This window comes from Patagioenas fasciata, chromosome 9, assembly GCF_037038585.1.
Source record: "Patagioenas fasciata isolate bPatFas1 chromosome 9, bPatFas1.hap1, whole genome shotgun sequence".
NCBI classification, from domain to species: domain Eukaryota; kingdom Metazoa; phylum Chordata; class Aves; order Columbiformes; family Columbidae; genus Patagioenas; species Patagioenas fasciata.
The window spans coordinates 26983262-27005645 of record NC_092528.1 but is presented as its reverse complement, the minus strand read 5'-3'; the positions used below and the strand labels follow the sequence as shown (position 1 = coordinate 27005645).

The 22384-nt window shown below is 45.9% G+C and overlaps 1 protein-coding gene across 2 annotated transcripts; it reads left to right on the top strand.

Moving 5' to 3' along the window:
- Positions 1-2268: 2268 nt before the first annotated feature.
- EIF4E2 (eukaryotic translation initiation factor 4E family member 2) lies at positions 2269-21572 on the top strand. 2 transcript variants are annotated; one of them, XM_065844552.2, is made up of 8 exons: positions 2269-2374; positions 3118-3232; positions 4519-4653; positions 6967-7071; positions 9897-10049; positions 10141-10277; positions 18529-18607; positions 21086-21572. In XM_065844552.2, the coding sequence occupies exons 1-7, from the start codon at positions 2355-2357 to the stop codon at positions 18572-18574; spliced, it is 711 nt and encodes a 236-aa protein (XP_065700624.1). In that variant the 5' UTR covers positions 2269-2354; the 3' UTR covers positions 18575-18607; positions 21086-21572. The 2 variants fall into 2 exon arrangements, with proteins under 2 accessions (XP_065700624.1, XP_065700625.1); XM_065844553.2 differs by lacking the exon at positions 18529-18607.
- Positions 21573-22384: the final 812 nt, after the last annotated feature.

Genomic DNA, 22384 nt, shown 5'->3' with positions numbered 1-22384 from the left:
TTCACTGTGAATAGGCTGATGTAAATTCTATAATATGAATAATCTGGTGCTCAGTTGCCATCTCCTTTCGCACAAATATCACTTTTACCACTTTTCTATACAGGATTTCAGGATTAGATCAGTACAATTGTACTAGTGTAATGACCCTAGGCTTCTTTTAAACTGGTACGAGCTAAACATAAAACCCACAAAAATTCTGGAAGAACAGTGTCTGTATACACAATCAATTTGTATCAGCAAAATGCTTTAAATCCATATCCAGCCACATGTAGGGGGTCTTCCCAAAGGATGGGACCTGTGTAGCTTTTGGAGAAGGTGTCTTTGAGAATACCAAGGCCGAAGTCAGAGGTCGTGGATCAGTGGGAAACCTTCAGTTCAGTGTTTGGTGTTTTTTTGTGGGTGTTGTGTGTGTGAGAGGTTTTTTTTCCTCCCAGTTTCTGATTACTGTAATTACTGCATCTTCTGGTGCTCCAAAATCAATTTTTCAGAGTGCCTAATAATTTCTAAATATGCTATTCTGTAGGAGATACCACAGGGTGACCCTGTTTCTCACCCCGTAATAATTAGTTGGCGCTTGCACTGGGCAATTTCAAGAGAGCAATTGATATCTGGGCAACTTATGTCATTAGTTTTTGACTCCGTGATGAAGATCTTTTAATGTTCTTTTTGTCTTTCAGTAGGACAGCTGAATTTCCCCCAATGTATTTTCTGTTTCGTATGATCAAGAGCAGCGGAAGAGTCCTTGACACTTCAACCCTGGCGATTTCCCAGACAAGGATGGAAACTTTGTGAACAGAGAAGCCTTTTTCTGTTTTCTGCAGGTAAGAGCATCCTCAGTATTGTCCACAGTTCTCCTGCAGGGACTGTTCCATGTGACAAGCCTTTCTTAACATCTGATCTGCCACAAATATCTTTATTCATTCCAATAATAAGCTCTAGGTAGAGGGGGGAAAAAGTCCTGATTTTGGAGACCTGCTGCAATTTCACTTTCTTGAGGAAAAGAAACTAAGAGTAGCTGGTGAGCTGGTGTCTGAATTTCCCAATAAAAGCAACCACAACTGTGGCAGAATGCCAGACTGTCCTGTGAGAAAACAAGGGCTGATCAAAGGTCCTGCAGAAGGCAGGGGATGCAAATCCATTTGCTGACTAAGAACTGGCTCCTGGAAGGCATTAGAAATCTTTTACTAATATTGACATCAGCAGAGACCCAGAGGCCAGCAGAGGAAACAGCCCGTGAGGTTGATCAGTGAAAGGTCTTCACAGCAATTTGTGCAACACGCCCTTTCTGAAATACTGTTGTAAACTGCTGGCCTTCAGAGCACACAGATCTCATTTATGTGTACTTGCAACCAACTAGGAAATTCTTTATGAGTTTTTAAACTATTTCTGCTAATATTTATTTCTAAATAATTTTCTATGTCTTTTAAGATTATGAACACAGGTTTGAGCCTATAAAACACCAGGATGGGAATTCCAGGGTAGGGATATTTAAGTGTGATTTCAGGGATGTTGCTTAGACACCCATTGCCTTTGATTCCAAATAGTAAAGTAAGAATACCAGCATCATGTTACTGTGTTTTGAAAGGACAAATATACCCTGACATTATAGCAGCAGAGGACACGTAGTAACTCACAGATGTTTAACACGCTTTCTGCCGTATGGGCTGTGGGTTTTCTCTTTCTCCACATCACAAGGTAGTGAAGCAGAAACTGCATCAGCCAGAAAACCATTTCCTAGTTAGAAATTATGGGTCAGAGGTGTGCAAAATACTAATGAGAAGATTCTGTGCTCATGGAGTAACAGGATTCATAAAGTGTGAGGAGACTGCCTGCCCTGCAGGGAGAAGGAAGCGCTGACGAGTGTCCAGGCCTGTCTGTCACCACAGGAAGTGAGTCCGGCAGACCCCTTAAAGAGTGACTGACTGACTCCTGGAACTGTATCTACCAGAGAGAAATGAACTCTATGAATAAAATGGCAGGGTTCCTCAGCCTGTTGGCTGTGCCTCTGCAGCGGGAGGTCTGCGCTGCCGCGTTTGGGCGTCGTGTGAGGCGACACCCCGACCCGCGGCCTCACCTCCCGGCGGGTTCCCGCCTCTGGCGGCGGGCTCGCTTCGTGCCACACCCAACATGGCGGACACCCCGCAGTGGGTGTTTCCCCAGAGCCCACACTCAAGATGGCGGCGGGAAGAATACGTTTTTCCCTTCCCCTCAGCTCCTTCCGTCCTGCCGCCGTGCTTGTGCCGCCGTGGGGAAGCGTGGGGAGGCTCTCGCCGGAAGCGGCGGGAGGCTTTAGGGGGCGGACTCGGCGGAGCGGAAGTCGCTGAGCTGGACGGAGGTGGCGGCGGCGAGCGACGATGAACAACAAATTCGACGCGTGAGTCGGCGGCGCGGCCCCCTCGGCACCCCCGTCCCCGGCACTTGCGGGGGCTGCGCGGTCCCGCTCCCTGGCGGCCGCTTCGCGCTGCTCCCTCGGCGCCGGGTGGGCGGGACGCGATGAGTCACGGGCCGCGCTCAGCCCCGGCCCGGCCCCGCTCAGCCCCGGCCCGGCCCCGCTCGGGTGCTGCTGCCGGGCCCTGAGGGGACACGGGCCTGGGGGTGCGGGCAGCGGCGCAAGCCTGTGCGGGTGACGGGGCGGCCCTGGGCGGGGAGCCGCGGGCCGGCCGTGGGCCCTTCGCAGGGGTTGGGGAGGGCGGAGAGACCTGGGGGTGTTTGCTGGCCCGGGGCTGCCTCTGCTCGGCTCAGGAGCGCGGGGTGGGAGTCAGGGACAGCGAGAAGTCTCCGTGTTCGCCTCCTGAGTAGTCTGGGGACCCTGGCAGTAGTTCAGGTTTTCTGTGACAGATCCGTGTTTAGAATAAACTGCTTGAGTTTGTTCTAAAAAGTAATTTTGTTGCTTGCTTGTGCTTCAAACCGTGTGACTACAATTCCTGTGATGGGCTCCATGGAAAGTATTAATAATAGTAATAGCTTTCACTGTGTGGGTTGTCACGTGTAGATTTCCAAATGCCAGTGGCCCTTGTGCCACGGAGGAGCTTAGAAGCAGAAACTGATGGGGCTTGGTATGAAACTTCTCAGCTGTGAGATGCAAGGCACCCTTTTTGTGCTCTTTTTCTTTATCAGATTGAAAGATGATGATAGCGGAGACCATGACCAGAATGAGGAAAATAACACACAGAAAGACAGTGAGAAGGAAAAGAATGACCGAGAAAAACCACAGAGTACGACTAAGAGGAAGGTACAATGCTGGCACCTACGTTCTGTCACTAGGGCACAATGTGGGGGGGGTGTCCTCAGTTCAGGGATAAGGAAAATGTGTCTTAGTGGGCTACAGTTGCTTAATGCACTGTTGTTGTTGTAATGAAGACAGAGGGGCTACATTAACATTTGGATAATTTGACATAGTTTTTGGAAGTATGTAATCTGAGGGATGAGTGTTCCCTTCACAAATACATCTGGTGCTTTGCCAGGCTTATGAATAGAAATGAGAAATAAAGCTCTATTTTTCTCCCCATTTTTATTTTTTCTGAGAGCATATAGGGGAAGGACTGATTGACAGGGGAGTTGTGGCTTGCAGTTGGTTTACCAGGCTGTGTTTATGCTACTGTTGAAATAACTCTTAAGAGAGGGTCTCAGTGAGTGTACTGTAGGCTAGTTAAGAAGGCATAAATTCATCCTGCTTTTTTATATTATGCTTAGGAAAGATGGTCTGTCTAAAGTAATTCAATCTTCACATTTACCATAGAAAAGAAGAAAGTAGAGATTTAAGCCCTGGTTATTCCTGTAACAGTATCAAATGATACAATATGAGGGCTTTTGAGGGATTTTTTTTTTTTTCCTGTCCATTTTGACTCTTGGGTAATGAGCTCTCGTTAGCCTCTCTTATGCTTATTAGAAGTCTTTTTAATCAGAAATGGATGTTTTGCTAATTGAAAAGTGATCACTGCCCGTGCTAGCCATGGGTTCTACCAAAGCTGACATAACTAGTTCTAACACAGACTAATCCTCTCAGACTGTCAGGGTGTTGGTTGCTTAAGGGAGCTGGTGTCACCAAAGAGTTATAATTACTTTTGATTCATGGTTTAGTATAAATGGGTTTTGTTCTTTCCAGAGGATGAGTGGCTTTTTTTTTCTTAAGTTGAAAAAGTTTAACTCTTGTCCTTTTTAGTTTGTCTTTTCTCCTTTGAAATAGGAATAGTTAAGGACTAAAGGTAAAATTAGTAATATTGCCTTTACAAATTACAAGGGTTGCTTTTTCTGTGATGCTTTCCTGAGCTTATTATTTCCTTAGTTAGCTCTGTGCTGTAAATTTCTAGTATTTTGTATAGTAGTCAGCTGCTATTAACCTGATGGTCCATTTCAGAAAATGAATAGATACTATTTTTCTGTAAAAATGAAGACCAGTTGTTTGGTTTAGAGTCTGTGAGGGTAGGACCATGTGGACTTCTGATGCTGTGAGTGTAATTTTTCCCATTGCCCCTTCAGAGGAGCGTGGAGGGGTAAGGATGCTTTTCTGTTCTGCAGGCTGTTGTCCCAGGGCCAGCTGAGCACCCCTTGCAGTACAATTACACCTTCTGGTACTCCAGACGAACACCCGGGAGGCCAACCAGCTCGCAGAGTTACGAACAGAACATCAAACAGATTGGCACCTTTGCCTCTGTGAGTATATCCCTGCTGTCCTTGTGTCCCTTGGGCACCGCGTGGCCGTCGTGGCTGGCTTACCCCTGTGCTCTTGCCGTCAGGAACAGAGGAGAGCGAGTGAATTTCCACGACTTGCGTAGGAGTTCTTGAATTGCCTACCTGCAGGTGACGTACCTTGACGGTTCCCTGCCCTGTGCTAGAAATCTGGGCTGGCAGTAGTGGTAGTAGCTGGAATATTCATAGAAAATGAAAAGAACTCCCATGTGGCTTAAATGTGCTGGCTGGAGCAGAACTTGACAGGTGAGCAAGAGAAGAAAGGAACAGTTTCTCTGGGTGCTATGGAGGTGTTAGCACATTGTCTTTTGCCTGTCTGGAAGTGATGACTGAGGAGCATTTTGGTGTTGCAGTGAAGTTCATTGAAAGGCAAACTGCGGTCCCATTCCCCTTCTGCTCTTTGTGGAATAAATTGAGCGTATCCTGGAAAGGCAATGTGGTGGTGTTGCATGGTACTGGCAGTGTAAAGCTGTCATTAACATCCCAAGATACATAAGCAAAACATGTCTCTGTTGTAGAGGCACCACATACGATACCATTCATAAGGCTGGGAAGTCTGGCTGCTCAGTGGTTTTGTAGTAAATCTAGTACAGATTTTCCTGGGTGTCTTGCAAATGTTAGTTTTGCCCACCAGTAAATCTCTGTCTTCTGTAATGTGAGAATTTGTAACAATATCCCTTTATCCCTTCTGGAGGCTGCAAAAATAGGCCTGTCCAAGCAGCTGGGTTGTGTTATTGCATCCACACAGGATAAGCGGGGGAAGAATAACTCTAAACCTGTTGGATTGTGGGCTGTCACTGCTGCTATTCCCTTGTGTGAGCAAGTACTTTTAGTTCAGTGAATGAAAAATGTGGCTGCTGCATGATGATCCTGCAGTAACTTTTCAGTCTGTTAAATCAGTGTAGACTTAACAGTGATTTATTTAGCTCCTTAGAGGAAAAACTTAACGCATTCTGTTGTCTGCTCTTTGCTGCAAAGAATTTGTAGTCGCTGTCATAGGTTGGAAGTGTTAGAGTTGAGTTAGGATGGAGAGAGACTGACCAGCAGATGTGGTGATGTGTGTTTGGTTCCAAAATCTCTTTAAGGAAGGGGAAGAACAAGCTTCAGAAAGAATTGTCTCAGCCTAAGTCTGGGATCAGATTTATTATTTTGGGTTTTTTTCAGTGGTAAACTCTAAGAGCTTTTGAATTCTAACTGCTAAAGGACCTATTAGCTCAAGAATTTATTTCCACACTGCATTTGGATCTGTCTAACAGAAATAGATTGCTTCCGACCCCACCTTATCTTACTTCCTAATTTTATTGACTATAAAAGCAAATTCTTGCTTTGATGGCAGAGATCAGAGATTGGAGCAGAATTCCAAGTGCTGACCAGGTCATTAAGGTCTCTGATAAAGTACTTGGGATGGTGTCTGATCCCTCCAGCTTCACTGCTTGTCTACTTAATAGCTATTGTCTTCCTGAGTAGAGTCCCCTTAAAATGTAGTAATTAGTATAATCTCTTCCAGTGTCTTGTTTGCTTTAAAGATCCAGGCTTTCTAAAATCTTTTTTCATCCAGAGAATCTGAAAGGATAAACATGCTCTTTTTAGGAATTAGAAAAGATAAGTCAGATTGTCTGAAGTAAACACAGGGGTTCCAGAATGGAAACTGGTCAAAGTGAAGTGGTCCAAGTGTACCATGGCAGATTGTAAAAAGGAAATAAAGAGGTATTTGGGTGAAAGCTCTGAATGGTGCCTTAAGATCTTAAACCAGCACCAGAATGTATCTTTTGTCTTAAAACCTGGATACAATAAAATTAAATACAAAAAAGTCGAATTTGGAGGGTCCTACAGTCTCCATGATTGCAGAGTACCATGGTTAATGTCGGGCTAATATGTATGGTGTAGAGAGGCTTGGCTGAAGCTTATACGCTTGATGTATACCCACTAATTGAAAGCTTGGGCAGTAAGATTTACAAGATACGTTTGGAACTGTTCTCCAGAGCAGCAGTTATCTTAGCACAGATTTCTCCAGACAAACACCAAGTAACTTTGGAGGCACCTGCTGAATATTTCAAGCGGTCATCTGGTAATGGAGCCAGCCTGGAACAGACTCCCAAGCTCTGATCCTACTGCTGCCTTCTGGGTATCCTTATCAACAGCCTTGTGACAAGAAAGTAGAACAGAAGAAGGGAATTTGGCTCTGACCAGCTGACCGAGAAGGAGAAGCCTGTTTCTGTAGGAAACTTGGCTGTGAACAGTTTGAGCAGCCTCATTGTGTGGTTCATGCCATTGCAGGTGGAGCAGTTCTGGCGGTTTTACAGTCACATGGTACGTCCCGGGGACCTGACAGGCCATAGTGACTTTCATCTTTTCAAAGAAGGGATCAAACCCATGTGGGAGGTGAGTTGGACCTTTCATTTCTACCTTGGTATTTTCCCAAAGTATTCCCAGGCTTCTCTTGGGTGCAGTATTTCATTCTGGCTTTCATGTAAACTTGTCCTCAGGCTCTGTCCCATGTCACCTAGTGGTCCTGTGACCTGCTGGCAGAGGAGGGGGGAGATGAGAGAGTTGCCAGCTGCACTCCCACAGAGGTTGTGGAACTGCCTTTGCCTGCGGGTCCAGAGGATCTCTGGGCAATGTTGCCTGGAACTCAATGAAGAGGGGACCCCAATTAAGCTCTGTGCCTCCTAATATAGACACTTGCCCCTTATGATGGCTTTGTCCAGTGACAGCAGTATGGGGCTTTCCTCTAGAAGGGCTGGACCTCTTAAATGGAATTCAACAAAGCTTATAGGAAATGAGCACTCCTTTTCCAGACAAAGAAGAGGTGCATATGGTCAAAGCCTACAGCTGTACTTCCTTTGCTTTTTTTGTTTCAGGGCATTTAATTTGCTTCTGTTCATTCCTATCCAAATCTGTTAAAAAGAAAAAAAAAAAATCTTTGCCCAGCAAATCATTCTTCCAGTTCCTGGCCTGCTTCCAGCGATGGCCAATACCATCGCAGTATGAGGATTTTATGTGTTGCTCCGAAGCACCTAATTATGCTGCTTGGTCCTAAGAAATTTATATGTGACCCTAGCTGGCAATTATTTTAAGCAAGGTGTTTTATAGCCAGTTACTGCAAATACAATTCATATAAAACATTTAACCCTCTTTGGACTCCTAGTGAGCTAGCTGCTCTGATAATGTGTCAACCAGAGAGTCCACAAGTTAATGATACTGGAATTTCTATAAAGTATTTCTCTGTAACCATTTTATGGTGGAGGTGGAGAGATTTGGTTTTTTACTTGTGGCTCCACTCCCTTCTTGTATTTATAGAAGAGGACCCAAAATCTTGCTGCTGACCTTCCCTTTGCTGCTTGCTTTGCAGGGCTTTGTTTCTGCACTTTTCTCTCCCGAACTGATCCTTGCTTACTGTCATTGTTTAGGCACATAGATGCATATATGTAGCTCTTTTCTGGATCCATCTGTGCCTTTTCTGGGTAAAGTCAGAAACACTAAGCATAATGTTCCCTGATGATTTACTGGGCTGCAGATCATTATTATTCTGGTAAGGGAAATCAAATGCTTGACTGAACCGAAGCTTGTTTAACCTGAAAGAAAACTAACAATAACCATAAAACATGCAATACAGCATCTGCCTCCCAATCACTGTTCTCTTTCTAGCCTTGAACCTGCTTGAACCCCTTTTGAAATATTTTGAGCAATACCATTTTCTCTTCTGACCCCCATTAGTCATTGTGGAAAGTTTGAGGAGTTAAACCCAACTCCCTGCTTTAAGGCTGATGCCTAGATGGCTTAATTCTTGCAGTGTGATATTCACAGCTTGGAAAACAAGGATGCTTAATGACAAAGTAGTTTGCATCTCATGGGAGTATGCCACATTCCTGGAATGTGTTGATTTGGATTCCTCACCTTGCTTGTGGCTGCTCTCATGCTCTGGGGTTTGTCCAGAGCCAACACCTTCCGCTTTGAGCACAGGCTTTAGCACTTTACTGAAAACGGGGAGCCTGGTGAATGCTGCTGCTATGCTGACACTTCCAGGATTCTTCAGGATTGCTTTGTTAGCAATTGCTGTCTCTGAGAGCACATGAGTGTTTTGTTTTATCTGAGCCCTAAAGAGCCTTTAAAGCTAAAATGAAGTTAACTTTGTTTCATTAAAACCTGGGCTGCCTTGCCTGGTATCTTTATGGGGTGTCCCAGCTTGGCAGAGGGGATTGTTGGTGATTTGGCCAGGGATGTCCTGTGTTGTGCAGTCCCCTCTGCATTATCCTTTGTTCTTCTCTGTCTTAGACCTGTCTTCCCTTTCCCTTCCTTGCTGCCACCTCTTTGTCTTGTTCCTACCCCTGTCTTTGGCTTTGGATGGAATTCACTCCCCTCTCACTGTGTAAGATTTCCCAGCTACAGTGTTGTACAAGAGCATGCCACAGGGTTCTGCACAGAAGAGGAGCTCCTGTTTCACATAGGTGTGCGTTCTGTGAAGCAGGGGCGTCTGTAGCAGTCTTCAACTCTTTTCTAGGTGCAACATAGGAATCACAATATTGAGGTGACAGACTGGGGGCTTAGTGTAATTTTTTTCTTTATCCCCTCATTTTCGATTACTATCTTGAGTCTCCACAGTCTTGGAACAAACATTCAGCTGTATGATGTGTTATAATGTCAGTGACTCCCAGAGAACAAACTGGTCCTTTCTGTGTTAGCACAATCTGTGAGCCCATTCCTGGAAATGTGGAAGGAAAGTGTTTATCAACTTTTACCTTGCTTTTAAGTATCACTTCGTGAATTCTTTCCCTGCCTTCCATGTTCTGTGATGAGGGATTTTTCCAGTTTTACAAGCAGAACTACATATGCAGGGGATTAGATGAAGGGGGAATTGGTCTCAGGTTTAGGAATAGTTTTAGGGTCCTTGCTGCTGGTTCTGTGTGCAGATTGGCAGGCTGGTGCTAAGTCTTTTCTAGTGGGATCAAAACACGAGAGCTCAAGTCTTCAGTGCATAGAGCTTTGGAATGCTGAGAGTCATTGTTTTGAATACTTTGTATTCAAAACAGTATACATCTGTCTCTGCTTGTATGGGGGAGAAGCAAAATGCTTTTGCTTGAAAATACCTCCATTCTGTCCCTTGCCCCACCCAATCAATATCTGCCCCGTCTGTGGCTTTGCTGTCTTGGGGGAAGCAGAAAAAATAGCTAGAAGAAAACAAATTGATTTCTTGCCCCTCTTCCTAGGACGATGCCAACAAAAATGGAGGTAAATGGATTATCCGTCTGCGAAAGGGTTTAGCATCACGATGCTGGGAGAATCTCATTCTGGCAATGCTGGGAGAACAGTTTATGGTGGGGGAAGAAATCTGTGGGGCAGTCGTCTCTGTCCGATTCCAGGTAAGCACTTCTGAGAACTGGCATGTACTTCCATTTGGAAGCTGGGCTACAAAAACTACCATCTGCTTACCCCTCCCGTGCTATTCTGTAGGAGGATATTATCTCAATATGGAACAAGACAGCCAGCGACCAGGCCACGACAGCCCGGATACGCGACACGTTACGAAGAGTGCTCAACCTACCTCCCAACACCATCATGGAATATAAAACACACACCGATAGCATCAAGTACGTGTGGTGGCAGGGGGAGGGCTTGCTGCTGGTTGCATGCATGCTTGAGCAATTTAATGCAGATCGCAAGAACTGAGAGAAGTGCTTGCGTGCGTTGGGGCTGTTCACTGTGAGCAGTGATACAAACAGCAGCAATTGTTGCCGGGGCACTTCAAAAGCCAAGTATCTGTGTTATTATCGTGCTGTTGTTAGGGACATTTGGTTCTAGTAGTAAAACCTTATTTTTTTGAAGTGTATAGTCTGTAGCTTTGTTAGCAATCCACCCAGCCTGTCACTTGGGAGAGATGTGCAGCCCAGTGTGGGACTGCGGCTTGGTGTATTCAAAGACAAGATTGCAGTGGGGGGGACAAGATCGTTTGAATAAATAGAGATTCTGGGGAATAAAGTGCGGAAGCTAACGGGGATTTATAGTGCCATTAGACTTATAAATGGTCTTGGGAAAGTGCTGTGTGAATTTACAGTGCTGTACAAATGATTTCTAATCATAATAAACGTCGTATATTAAGTCTTCCAGGCCCTGATGACAGAGGCTCTTTAACAAGACTAGAAGATCACGGTACAGAGAGAGGACAGCTGTATTTTTAAATAAACCTATTATAGCTTACCATGCCAGGCCATTCAGGGTGACTTTTATTTCCCACAAAGTGACGAAAAATTGCATATGTAGGTATTAGAGATGAATAATGTAATTTTTCTTTTTTTTTTTTAAGCATATTATAAACCAATACACTGATTAGGTCATATTGGTTAAATTAATGCTTGAAAAGGTGTACCCAGAAAAAGAAGTGAAACAAATTAATAAGACATTGGTAGAGCAGTGAGTTTTCTAATTTAGCCCATAATCAGGGTGCAAATATTTTTCTTTACTTGCTTTCATTACGCTCACTTGTCCATTCAACATATTCACCCTGTCATCAGCATGCTGGCAAACAGTTCGGTGAGATCAGTCCTGTTTGTAGCAGACAAGTAGCTTCCAGTTGTGGCCAATTTTGAGTGTGGGCCACTAGCAATAATACAGAGGTCTCGTTTGAAGTGCCTGTGGGCATCTAGTGTTCCATGTGACCCTCCCCACTGTGTGCGTAGGAAAGAGAAGGGAAGGAAAAATTATTATTATTAAACTGAATCTTTTCCATGCAGATTTCATTTCTGAAAGTTCCCACTTCTGTTGAACTCTCGTAGTCATGATTTTTGCCAGTAATGTTTCTTATGCACTTTTTGCCAGGAGAGGGCACTATGGACTCTGTCTGTGTTATGAGATAGCGAAGTGCTGGTGTGGACACACAACACGATATTTTACTCCTGCTCAGCAGTAGCAGACTGCGGACTGTGGTGATGCAGCTTTGAGTTGGGAGGTGTTTGACTTCTCTGTCTCTGCAGGGAAAGCTGTGTCCTGACCCAGCTGTCCAAAGCTGTGGTGGTTGTAGCAAGTTCAGAATGGAAATGATGTGGCCTTTCCCTTATAAGCTGTTGTCACCAGGACTTCTAGGACAGAGAATGCTGCTATAGCAATGTTTGTAGCTGTTCTTGCTCTGGCAGATGCCAGGCTTTGGGTGATGGTACATTCAATATCGTGGTCATGTTTGCCTGCAACAGTGTAACATGCCATGCTTGCTGCCCTCTCTTCCTGCATAGCATCTTAGTTTCATGATGTGCTGCTGACGTGTGGTGCAAAATGAGCTTGTCCAGGAATAACAGGTGTTTGAGGAATGAAGTTTAGTAGCTCAGATTACAGCTGGGAGCAATTCTTAAATAGGGGCGGACTGGCTTGTCTCCCACCTATTATTTTGTGTGTAGGAGGGATAGTCAGGAGTTGGTTTGATGGTGTCCTGGTGAGGGAGGTCTAAGCAATTCACCTTCCCCCACGTAGTGGGGTTGTGTGAACTCTTTTTTTCCATTGCCCTGAGCTGCAGCAGCCTGATTGCCGTGCTGTCCAACATCTCCTTCTAATGGCGCTGGTGTAAATTCAGAGCAGAACTGCTTGCCGGTGGAGTTTCTATGTAGTGACGTGTGGACTGACTTGTGCCTTTCTCACCTAGTGGCAGCAACTGCAGAGAGGTGAGGGTACCTGTTTTGTTGACGGAGAACAGCAGGACAGCCCCAGCTTTCATTCTGACTCTGCTTGGCTATGCTTCATATCATTAAGGATCTCTCACTAATGAAGAATCTCTTGTGTAACTATTTCTATCCTCCATAAAGTCTGGCTTCTTTTCCTCACCCATCTATCAAGCCCTGTTGAAATACTGTCCGTCATGAATAAACTCCACTTATGCTGTGCATGTACCATGTGATTTATGACTCAGGAGAGCTTTCTAGCCAGCACTCTATATTCACACTCTGGCTGTGTTTTATGAAAGGCTCTAATGGAAGAGCTGTGCTGTAGCCTTTGTCAGGGCTGCCTTTCTAGGGGGGCTTGTGGCATTTTTCATTTGTATGGGCCACATCTCTCCACTAGAGCTCTGCTCATGTGCAGGGTTTGATTGGCATTGATTGGGCTTCGGGGAAGGGAGCACACTTAGCAAGAAAAGAACAGGCGTTTCTCAAAACCTTGACTTTTAGGTAGTGAATTGACCTGGATTAGCTTTTGACACACCGTAAATGAATGCTTCTGTAGAAATTACTAGTGTGCCCCTCACTGTGGAACCCGAGTCCTGTGTTTCAGGCTTCATATATTTCTTTTGTGATGTTGCATTTCATGTTAACTCATTTTTAGACACCATTTTTCGTGAGTTGTCAGTGAGGCTGCAGCCCCCTTTGTTTCAGAAAATGGTGGTGCTGCCAAGCTGTGTTTGAAAAGTATCTGTTGCTTCACAGCTATTCCAAGGAGCTATTCTGCATTCTGTCCTTTTTGCTGTCAGTAGTGGGGCTTGTGCATTTAGCTAGATAAGCAGATCTTTCATTGCAATTTTCCTGTGTTTGTCCTTTCTCTTGCTTGCGATATTGACAAGCTGCCTAAATCCCAGCCAGTGGAAGGGTCAGCCTAGTCTGTATTAATTTCCAATCTTCCTAGAAGAGCTAGAGCAATCTCTTGGACTCTACTTAATTCCAGGGGATTTATAGTACCTTAGACGTTACAATGCTGAGCATCTGAAAAGTACATGTGTGACATTTTGTGGGCTCCCTTGTTTAAATAGCTGGAGAGAAATCACTTCTCTCCATTCCCTTGGAGGTGGACTGAGAGAGGTGCGCTTGGTTGTAGTGAACCACTTAATAGATTCTGTTCATCAGTGTTGTTAACCTTGGAGGTGACATAGTCCAGCAGTGACAGTGGGTTACGGACAGTGGTATTCCCTGCAGTTTGGAATTAAGGGGGAAAAAAAAAAGTGATCTTTTGCTGCCTTCGGAGGTGCACTGTGCTTGTTTTGAAAGTGTAATGTTGGTGGCTACAGCCTGGTCATGTCTCAGCCTTTTGCCCTGCCTGGGGTTTTCAGCCTTTTCTGCACCAATAACTGTGTGGTCAGTGACCATCTCCTTTGTTGAGAGCTCCCACCTGCACCAGCATCCAGGAATCCCAAATTCCACAACATTGCTTCAGATGCCAGGAGAGATCAGACCTGTGACCACACAGCAGCTGCCGCTGAGCTGGCTGCTCTAGAAATATTTTGGTTGCTGTGTGACTTTATGGATCGTCCTGTCAGCTCTAAAGCAAGGCTGCTTTTTCTGAAAACAAAGCTTCAGTTATTTGTATGTGCCTGCTGCAGTGAGAGCTGAGCAGGGTATAAAACTCTCCTTTCAAAGTCACCACTGATAACTAATGGGATGACTCGAGTAAATGAGAAGAATAGTTGATCTTAATAGGGCTGGCACTGGGTTCATTTCACTGCAGGCAGCTGGAGGAAATGGCCTTGGACTAAATGTTAGCTGGGAAACAAGCAGATATCCTGTAGAAGGAATAAGGGTATGCGCAGGGGCAAGGTTCTTGGGACAAAACAGTGAGGTATGACAAAAAAAAAAGAGAAATCCCCATGGAAGTGTCAGGTGTTTGACAACATTTTCATGAGGCAGCAAGCTGGTGGTGGGGTGCCTGTGAGAAGTGTCCATTGTTGCTACATCAGAGCTCAGCCAATTCTGTTAACTTTGCTGTATCTTTATAGCACTAGTTTCCATCAGCTTGCTAATTTCCAAGACTTTAGAAGAACTTCTTGCTGTTGCTGTCCTAGTTGTGTTACCTTTGTCTTTATCTTACGTAGTGTGAGCCGGGTTAACCTTGTCTGAAGTTGGGTGGTTTGTGAATGGGACCCACAGACACTGTCTGATGCCCATCAGTGGAAGGCTGTTTGCCTTGGATCTTGCCAGCTCTAGTGAGCTCTGTTTCACCCTTATTCCTTCAGGTCTGAGAGCAGGAATAAAAGCTAAAGGAGAGTGGTGAGGTTCCACATTTGATAGCTGTCCTCCTGACTATCTGCGATACTGGCTTAATTCATCTATCACTCCATTCTCCAGTTCCAGTAATATTTCCAGGTGCTGTGAGTCCAAGAGCACTTCTCTAGACCTGTGCTTTAAAATGATGGATTCATTGATTTGCTCTCCATCAGCACAGTATGATTTATTCAGAAGTGTCCGTGACTTTGTTAAAAGCTTCCTGATCTCGGTGGCCTGTCTCTTACCAAAGAAGTAACTATTACCTATTTATTTCATGTTTCTTTTCAAGGAGGTCGGTTCAGATGTGTTCATTTCAACATCATGATGGCTTCCCTCTTTGCCTTTGCTGCAGATACTGCCAGATATGTGAAAGAATTATTTCAGACTGGAAGAATATCCTGGGTTTTTTAAATCTGTGGGTTTTCAGGCCTGTCACAAAGTTCTAAACTGGCTTTGAACAAATCCCAAATGCTGTGATAGAGCACGGGGAGCACCCGGGACGAGGCTGTGCTGCTCTGGACACCATTGCAGAGTGTGGCGGGTGGTCACTGCTGGGAGGTGACGTGCAGGCTGGCAGAGGGGACGGACCCTGGTGACTGTCATGAGGGTGGCACACACCATGAGCTCGCTGTCTGCTTTTTTAGCTGGGGAAGGCGACGGTAAAGAAAGAAGGCTGCACGGGGAAATACTGAAAGGGAACTGCTAGGACTAAAGATTGAGGGTGGTTGGAGAAAACAGCAAGTGCTGCTTGCACAATGGTGATTTGGAAAGTCCCTTGAAGCGGCTGTGGCTGCTCTTCCTCTTTTTACTGGAGCCTCTGATAGTGGCTCCTTTTTGCAGTTTCTTTCTTTTCCCCAGCTTACTTGGTGGGGATAAAGGGAGCCCTGCCTGGGTCCTGACCGTGAGCAGTGCGGGAGAGGGTGGGAAGTCTCAGCAGTTGTGGGTCAGGAACGAGTGTGGAAGAACAGCTCTGGCTGGCTTTATTTAGCCTGCTAGTGTTTCCATTTCGCATCTGTTCAGTGGGAATAACCTAAGCGTTGGGGATCAATTCACTGAGTATCTGACTGCTGCGCAGGCAGGATAGCAATAAGGTACTAAAAATGTCTATACATAAAAATAACCTCTTAGACTGTCTGGCACTGTGCCTTTGGCACGTCACAGGTCGTAAAGATTATGCCAGATGAAATTAACTGGCAGCCTTGTTCAGTACGAAATGGAGAGCAGTTTGCCCCACTAGCACAGTTTAGGTACATTAGAGCAGACACATCCTGGTGAATTTTTTCAGTCAAGTCAGCAGATAGTTGGAGTAATTAGTACTATAATATGTATGAGGGTCTTGGCTTAAAAATTCTTGGCTGGAAGAGCTTTTTCTGTATGTCTCTGAGAAGGACTTGGCAGCTGAAGGACTATGTGCATGATGTTATTAGGATGTTGGAACAGGAAACTCCTTGGTTTAAGAGGGGTAATAAATTATTGATTATGTTGACAAATAATTTGCCCTTGTGTGCCTTCTGCAGAGAACAGAAGTTACAAATTTGGAGAGAACTGTGGGAGAGGAAGGGAAGATGTGGGTGGTGGAAATGTGGTAGAAATACAAGGCAGGAGAGGCTGGAGGGAAGACATGAAAGTAGAGACTACATGGCTGGAGATGTGCGTAGCTTTCTAGTCTGTATTCAGCAGCTTTGAGGGCTTCAGATCACATTTCTCTTCCACCTAGTTTTCTTCTGGAGGGAGCCAGTTGCACCCACACTGTCTGGTACCATGTGCTGACTGGGTGACATGGGCAGTCTTCCTTTCTCTGGAAGATTTCTTGGCCTTGAACAGTGCAGTGTCTGGGGAGACTTGGGGGAAGGTTCCCATTTAGAGACCTCTGTGCTGCTGCCTTGCTTAGAATGAGCCCCTTGAGGGTTTGTCTCTCCTCCAAGCAGCATACCGCTGTATGTCAAGCTGAATTGCAGATCTGACCTCAGCAAGCATCTGCGAGATGCATCACTTGGTCCTTCTTCTGCGGACCGATTCACCCTTGATTTTGCCCTGTACTTGCCCAACTGAGTGCTGAGGGAAGGCTGGTGTATGAATGCACCACGGCTGTCCTGCGTGCTGTCCTGTCGCATCTTCAGCACCATTTGCTGTCTTCCTCACATTGCCTTGGGCTTCAGGGGCTCACATCTGAGGATCAGCCAGAGATGCCATGTAGTTTTGGGACTCCCGTGGATGACTGTTACTCACTTGTCCATCCTAGTCAAGATCAGGATTTCAAGCTACTGTGAATGGAGGGAGACTGAGGAGAAACCCCAGCCAGCTGCAGATAAGTGCTCTCTTAGACCAGCTGATCACTTTGGCAGTTCACAAGAGCCTGTGATTGCAGGGCTATGGAGATCTAGTTGCTTCTTGGAAGTTTTGGCAGAGCAATTTTGAACTGGGAAGAGCTGGAGTGCTTTGCCACTCATGGGGCTTGTGCTGGTGGTGCTGAAGTCAGTGATCTTTAGGATATCACTTCCAGCACTTTCAAAAGAGCAGTTTACTGTCCTGTGGTCTGGGAAGGCAGTGTCACAAACTCCACGCTGTACGCTACAGTGACAAGCATCTTGCTCATGCTGGCTTTGTTGGGTTCCCAGCAAGACCACCAGTATGTGCTGTACAGTCTTGCAGAGGACACCGCAGGTGCTCTGCCAGTATACTCTGTGTCCATTTGGACTATGTCTTTGCTGAGAAAGAGCATGTGAAAACTGAGCTGCTTTTACACACAGTGGTGAGGAGCTTGACACAGTGAGGCTCAGGTAAGAGCCAGATGGAAGGTCTGTTTCTGGCACAGATGCTGACTAATACAGGATTTCCATTTCTGGTCTCTTGTGCCATGTTGCAGTGGCCGGATGTGGCAATGCAGAAAACAAGATGTGGAGTAGCTTCTCAGTACCAACAACAAAATCTGCAGGACAGTGTGGGTTTGTGACTTACCTGGGTTCCCTTTAAGGTCTCTCCATCTCCATGGGACTCTCTGTGTTCCATAAATGACTTGGCATGTGCTGTGGGCACCAGCACTGTTTTGCTGGGCATGGCGGAGCTGTGAGGTTCTTTGATGTCTCTGACCCCAGAAGATAATAGTCATGCTCACATTAACCTCAGCATCTTTTCCCCGAGAGGGCATTCAGTATGCTGCCTTCATAAAACAGACAGCAATTTTTCAGTCTGCTAGCTTCGTCCGTCAGTAACGTTCCCCGCCAGGGAATGCAGTGTTAGGCCTGTCCCTCTAACTTATCTGAAAACATTTTTGTTTCAAAAAGCTGTAATATTTTTACTGGGCTGTCATTAACAATGCAGGTTTACAATAGGAAATGAGACTTTCTAATAACAATTGGATTCTGCTGCCCGATCGAAGAATATTGTAATAACTAAGCTATGTGGCATTAAAAGAAGCCCCTTTTGGGGGAAATACTACATACGCAAGTATGTGGTGAAGCGTGAGGCCAATAACTGGCTGAATTCAACCAGCCAAGGAAAATGATAATCCTCCAGAAAAATGTAACGTTGGCTATTTTATTAGCAAAAGGAAATAGATATTCCATTGATGGCTGGGAAGGTCATACCTGTCTCTGGGTATTAATGTGGCTGTATCACCAGCAGCCATTGGGAACGCTTCATGTCTGTGCAGAACGTTAAAGCTGCCTCGCGCTGTCAGATGTTTGGCTGGGTTTTAAGGATGCTTCTGTCCACTGGGGCTATCGGAGAATATTGCCTTGCTCTCTGAAGACAAGTGCCTTTCAAACGCCATTGAATGTTTCTGCTCTCGTTAAAAGTTAAGAAGCCTGTGATCTGAAGTGCTGTTTTTTTGTTTCTTTTTTTTTATTATTATTTTATTTTTATTTTTTTTTTCCCTCTGGCTTGCCAGGGCCTGGGAGGAGTTTCATGGCCTGGTGAACAGCAGTGGCCGCTGATCGAACGTTCCCCCTCCCTCTGTCACACACAGGGTAGGGCCTCATCTTTCTTTGTATGTGACTTCATGGCATACCTCTCAGCTTCCAACCCTCTTCCCACGGGCTGGCGTGTTCTCTTGCCTTGTGAGCCTGGTGATGGACCCATTCTGCTACTGACTCTTTCCCAAAGGTCAAAATGATTTATTTTTTTAAGTGGTTTTTTTTTTTTTTTTTGACCAAAACCTCCATTCACTCAGCATTTGCTGTTGTGCTGATGTGTCCTTCCTCTGTGTAAGGCACTCGTGTCCCAGACCTGGTCCCAGGAGGCTGAGAGGTATGTCTTCAGCTTGGGTCTGCTGCCTAGGGTTGCCTGTCAGATGCGGAGTGGTAAATGAATGCTGAGTACATCCGCGTGATGGACACTGAGCTTGGCAAACCCGCCTTTGCTCTTGACAGTGGGCTGGAGCAAAATAAATTAGTCTGTCAATAAAAGCTTGTTCAGGAAGGACAGATAGTAGTTACTGTATTTAGAAATAATAATGCTGTGGCTAATGAGGTGAAACCACCTGCTACTTCTGGTAGTGACGACTGGCCATGTGCAGAGAAAACAGCCAAGGTGAGCTCAGGGCTGTTGTGAGCCTCACAGCTCAGATTGTTTTTCCCCTCCAGTGCCCACTTCCCTCATGACAGGACCTTTTCTTACCCAGGGCTTGCAGCAGGCCTGGCGGTGGGACTTGTGTTTGGTTGTAGCCAAGTGGGATTGCGGCACTGCCAAGTGCCAGAATGGGGGAACCCTCTGGAAGGAAACGTTACATCGCCCAGTTCCCACCCTGTGGTGGTACGTGACTGTTCCAGCACAGCCGAGCTATAAGGGGCAACAGGGCATCCCAAAACCTCCCTCCGCAGCGTTGGGCAGGCAGCGCTCTCATAGCTCACTCTGAAGTCCTGGGTGGAGTTAATACCGTTCCTCACAGATTTGGCTTTTTATGAGGATCAATGATTACAAAACATTACACAGGCACCTAGTAGTGTTTTTATTGTTAGATGACATTCAAATGGCCTTCCAGAAGAGGAAGCCAGCTCAGTTCATGAAATACCCGTTTCAGAAGGCAGGAAATGTGCCAAGTGTATCGGAAAACAGTGGCGGAGTTGATTTAGCTCCCAGCTGGATTGGGCTGCCTGTGGCACCCTGATAAAGGCAAAAGGAGGGTAAATGTAGAAACCTGTCCAAAAGAGGGCTAACCAAAGTGTACTGCTCTCCTGAGGCAGATGGCACAGGTAAAAGTACAGTATGGGATGGAAAGCCAAACCATTGTTGCAAATTAACTGGAATACAGTTAATGAATCCTGAATCATGTTCCACAAATGGCAGCACAGCCTGCTTTGCTGGCAAGTGCAAAGGTGAACCCCAGTCTTTTGCAGATGGCCTCCAGCATGGTTTTTTGTGTCATGTCATAGCAGAGTAACTCATTTAACTCTCTGAAGAGTGTTTTTTACTTCCTTCTGCTCCTCCAGCTCTCCAGCCCACCTCTTGGAGATGTTCCAGCACGCACTGTGCTGTTACAGCTCTTAGCAGCAAACAGCGCTAGCACAAGGGTTTAAGCAGAGTTTTACAGTCCTGCGGAGCACCTTGCTCCTGAAGCTGCTGCCACAGCTCTGCCGATTTGGTGTGATAGGTGCTGGGGCATCCCTAGGTGTTTGGTTTGGGCAACTTACTGCCCTGGCCCTGTTATGGGAAGAGCTGCCCAACCTATCATCTCAAAAGATTGTAATCTCATTTATTTCCATTTGAGTTTAAAAAAAACACACCACCTTTTTATTAATGTGTAAATACGCTTTGCCTGTTGCTGCTGCTGCTCACAGGCTGGCAGTAAACATTAACAAAGAGGTTTCTGTAACCTGCCCCATCTTCGGTTGCTGCCACGTGCCACAAGACTACACAAATGAAGGTTGTGGACCAGCAGTCTGCTCTTTGTCAGTAGCCCCTGTCAGTGGCTGTACTCATGTGAGTAAAAGGTAATGAAGAAACTCTTCTATTTAAACTTGAGGGAAATTCCCTTTCAGATTAGATATTCTTTTAAGGTAGGAGAGACCAGAGAGCTAAACTTGACAGCATGACAAAAGGAGCTTAAGTACAAGGGACAGTGTCAGGGGAAGGTTGGACTGACATGTTTGTGCTCCAAGCAGAACCCCTGCGGACAAATGTTTGGGAAGGAGGAGATCTTGCGGGTTGTTCAAATTCCAGAATCTATCAGGGAAATTTCCAGAGACTATAATATGCTTTGCTCTCAGGAGGTGACACTTTCTTCTTCCTGATGAACGAGGCTCTCCCCGTATTCCAGGTGTTCTGGAACAGCAGGTTGACTTGTGTGAAAAGTGTCCAGTTAGCAGATCTGCTTAGAAGGCTTAATGAGCATTGATTTGAGTGACATACTGGGATGGCAACACTGGTAGCTGTGGTGGGTGGAATGGGGGTTGCTGTAATCTGAAGGAATGCACACCTTTAACCTCTTTCTCCTCTCTGTTTTCCAGGGATAATTCAAGCTTTCGAAACACAAAAATCACATTGTGAGAACAAGAGTTGGCACTAAGCTCCTCTCTCCGTGTTGAAAGCACTGAGAGGTCTCCACCAGTGCCCTCCGACCTCTGAAGGGACTCATGGTTCACTCTCTTGCACTCCTCCTTGGAGGAAGGATCCATCTGAAGCCCTCCAGCAGCGGTGACAATAGAGGCTGATTTTTGTCATACACAAACTTTTTTTTAGCAGTGGGGCGGGAGGCCAACCTTTCAATTAGCAACGTGCCCTTGGAGGCCACATCTTGCAGCACTTTCCTCTCTTTCTCTACATGGCGTGCAGGATCTCTGGGATTCTGCCTCAACGTCAGAGCCTTTTGCTGAGGGATACCAGTATTATAAATCTCTCTGCAGCTGGGAGGAGCTTCCCAGTTGAGAGTCAGCCCTATGGTTTTCAGATGCCTCCTTTCAGCTCTGCCAATAAATTATTGGGTCTCTTTGTTTCTTTCAGTCTCTCTTTTTTTGTCTCTGGAAATCGGTGGGTGGTATTTCTCTAGGCTGTGGTAAATCCCTAGACCTGCTTCTGCCAGCTCTGCGAAGCATCTTCTTCCGAGCTGCAGCAGCAAAGCACCCCAAGTGCCAGCAGTGGCTGAACTTCATCATATTTGTGGACTTACATGGGCACAGAAGTTAGAGATGTAACATCTTGCTTAAAAAATTAGGTGCTTTCTTCATCTTTGCACCTTCTTCATACTCCTGGAGCACGCTGAGGTTTGCAAGTCTGGCCATCAGAGAACCTGGACCCCCTGTGGCAGGAGAGGGTGATGGCCCAGGAAAGCTGTGACCAGACAGGAGTGGCGAGTGACCCGCTGTCTCCCATCCTCCAAGGGTGAGACTGGGCTGATGGGTTGTTGCCTGGAAAACTTCAGTTCTGATGCCACAGTAACAATGGGAGCTAATTATTTCCTCTGATTCGCTTGACTACAACGCTAATTGTACTCATTAACAGCTCAAGCCTTTTCCCCTTTTCCTTGGGGAATCACGCAACTGCCTTTCATTTTTAATAGAGCCTTTGCATTGGGCCCAGGAGGGGAGGCCCTGGCCGGAGATGGGGCGCGTCTCCCACCCAACGTGCTCTGCGCAGTCCCTCGGGAGAAGGGGCTGCTTGGGCCAATTTGGTACCAACCACAGAACCAGCAGCCCGTGTCTGAGACAATTATTGGCCTTGGGGACCAGGAAACCTTCAGCCTCCTGACTCCAATTGCAAATTCCTTGTGTTACTGTTGAAACTTAGACTGAAAGCAGTCAGGACTAGCA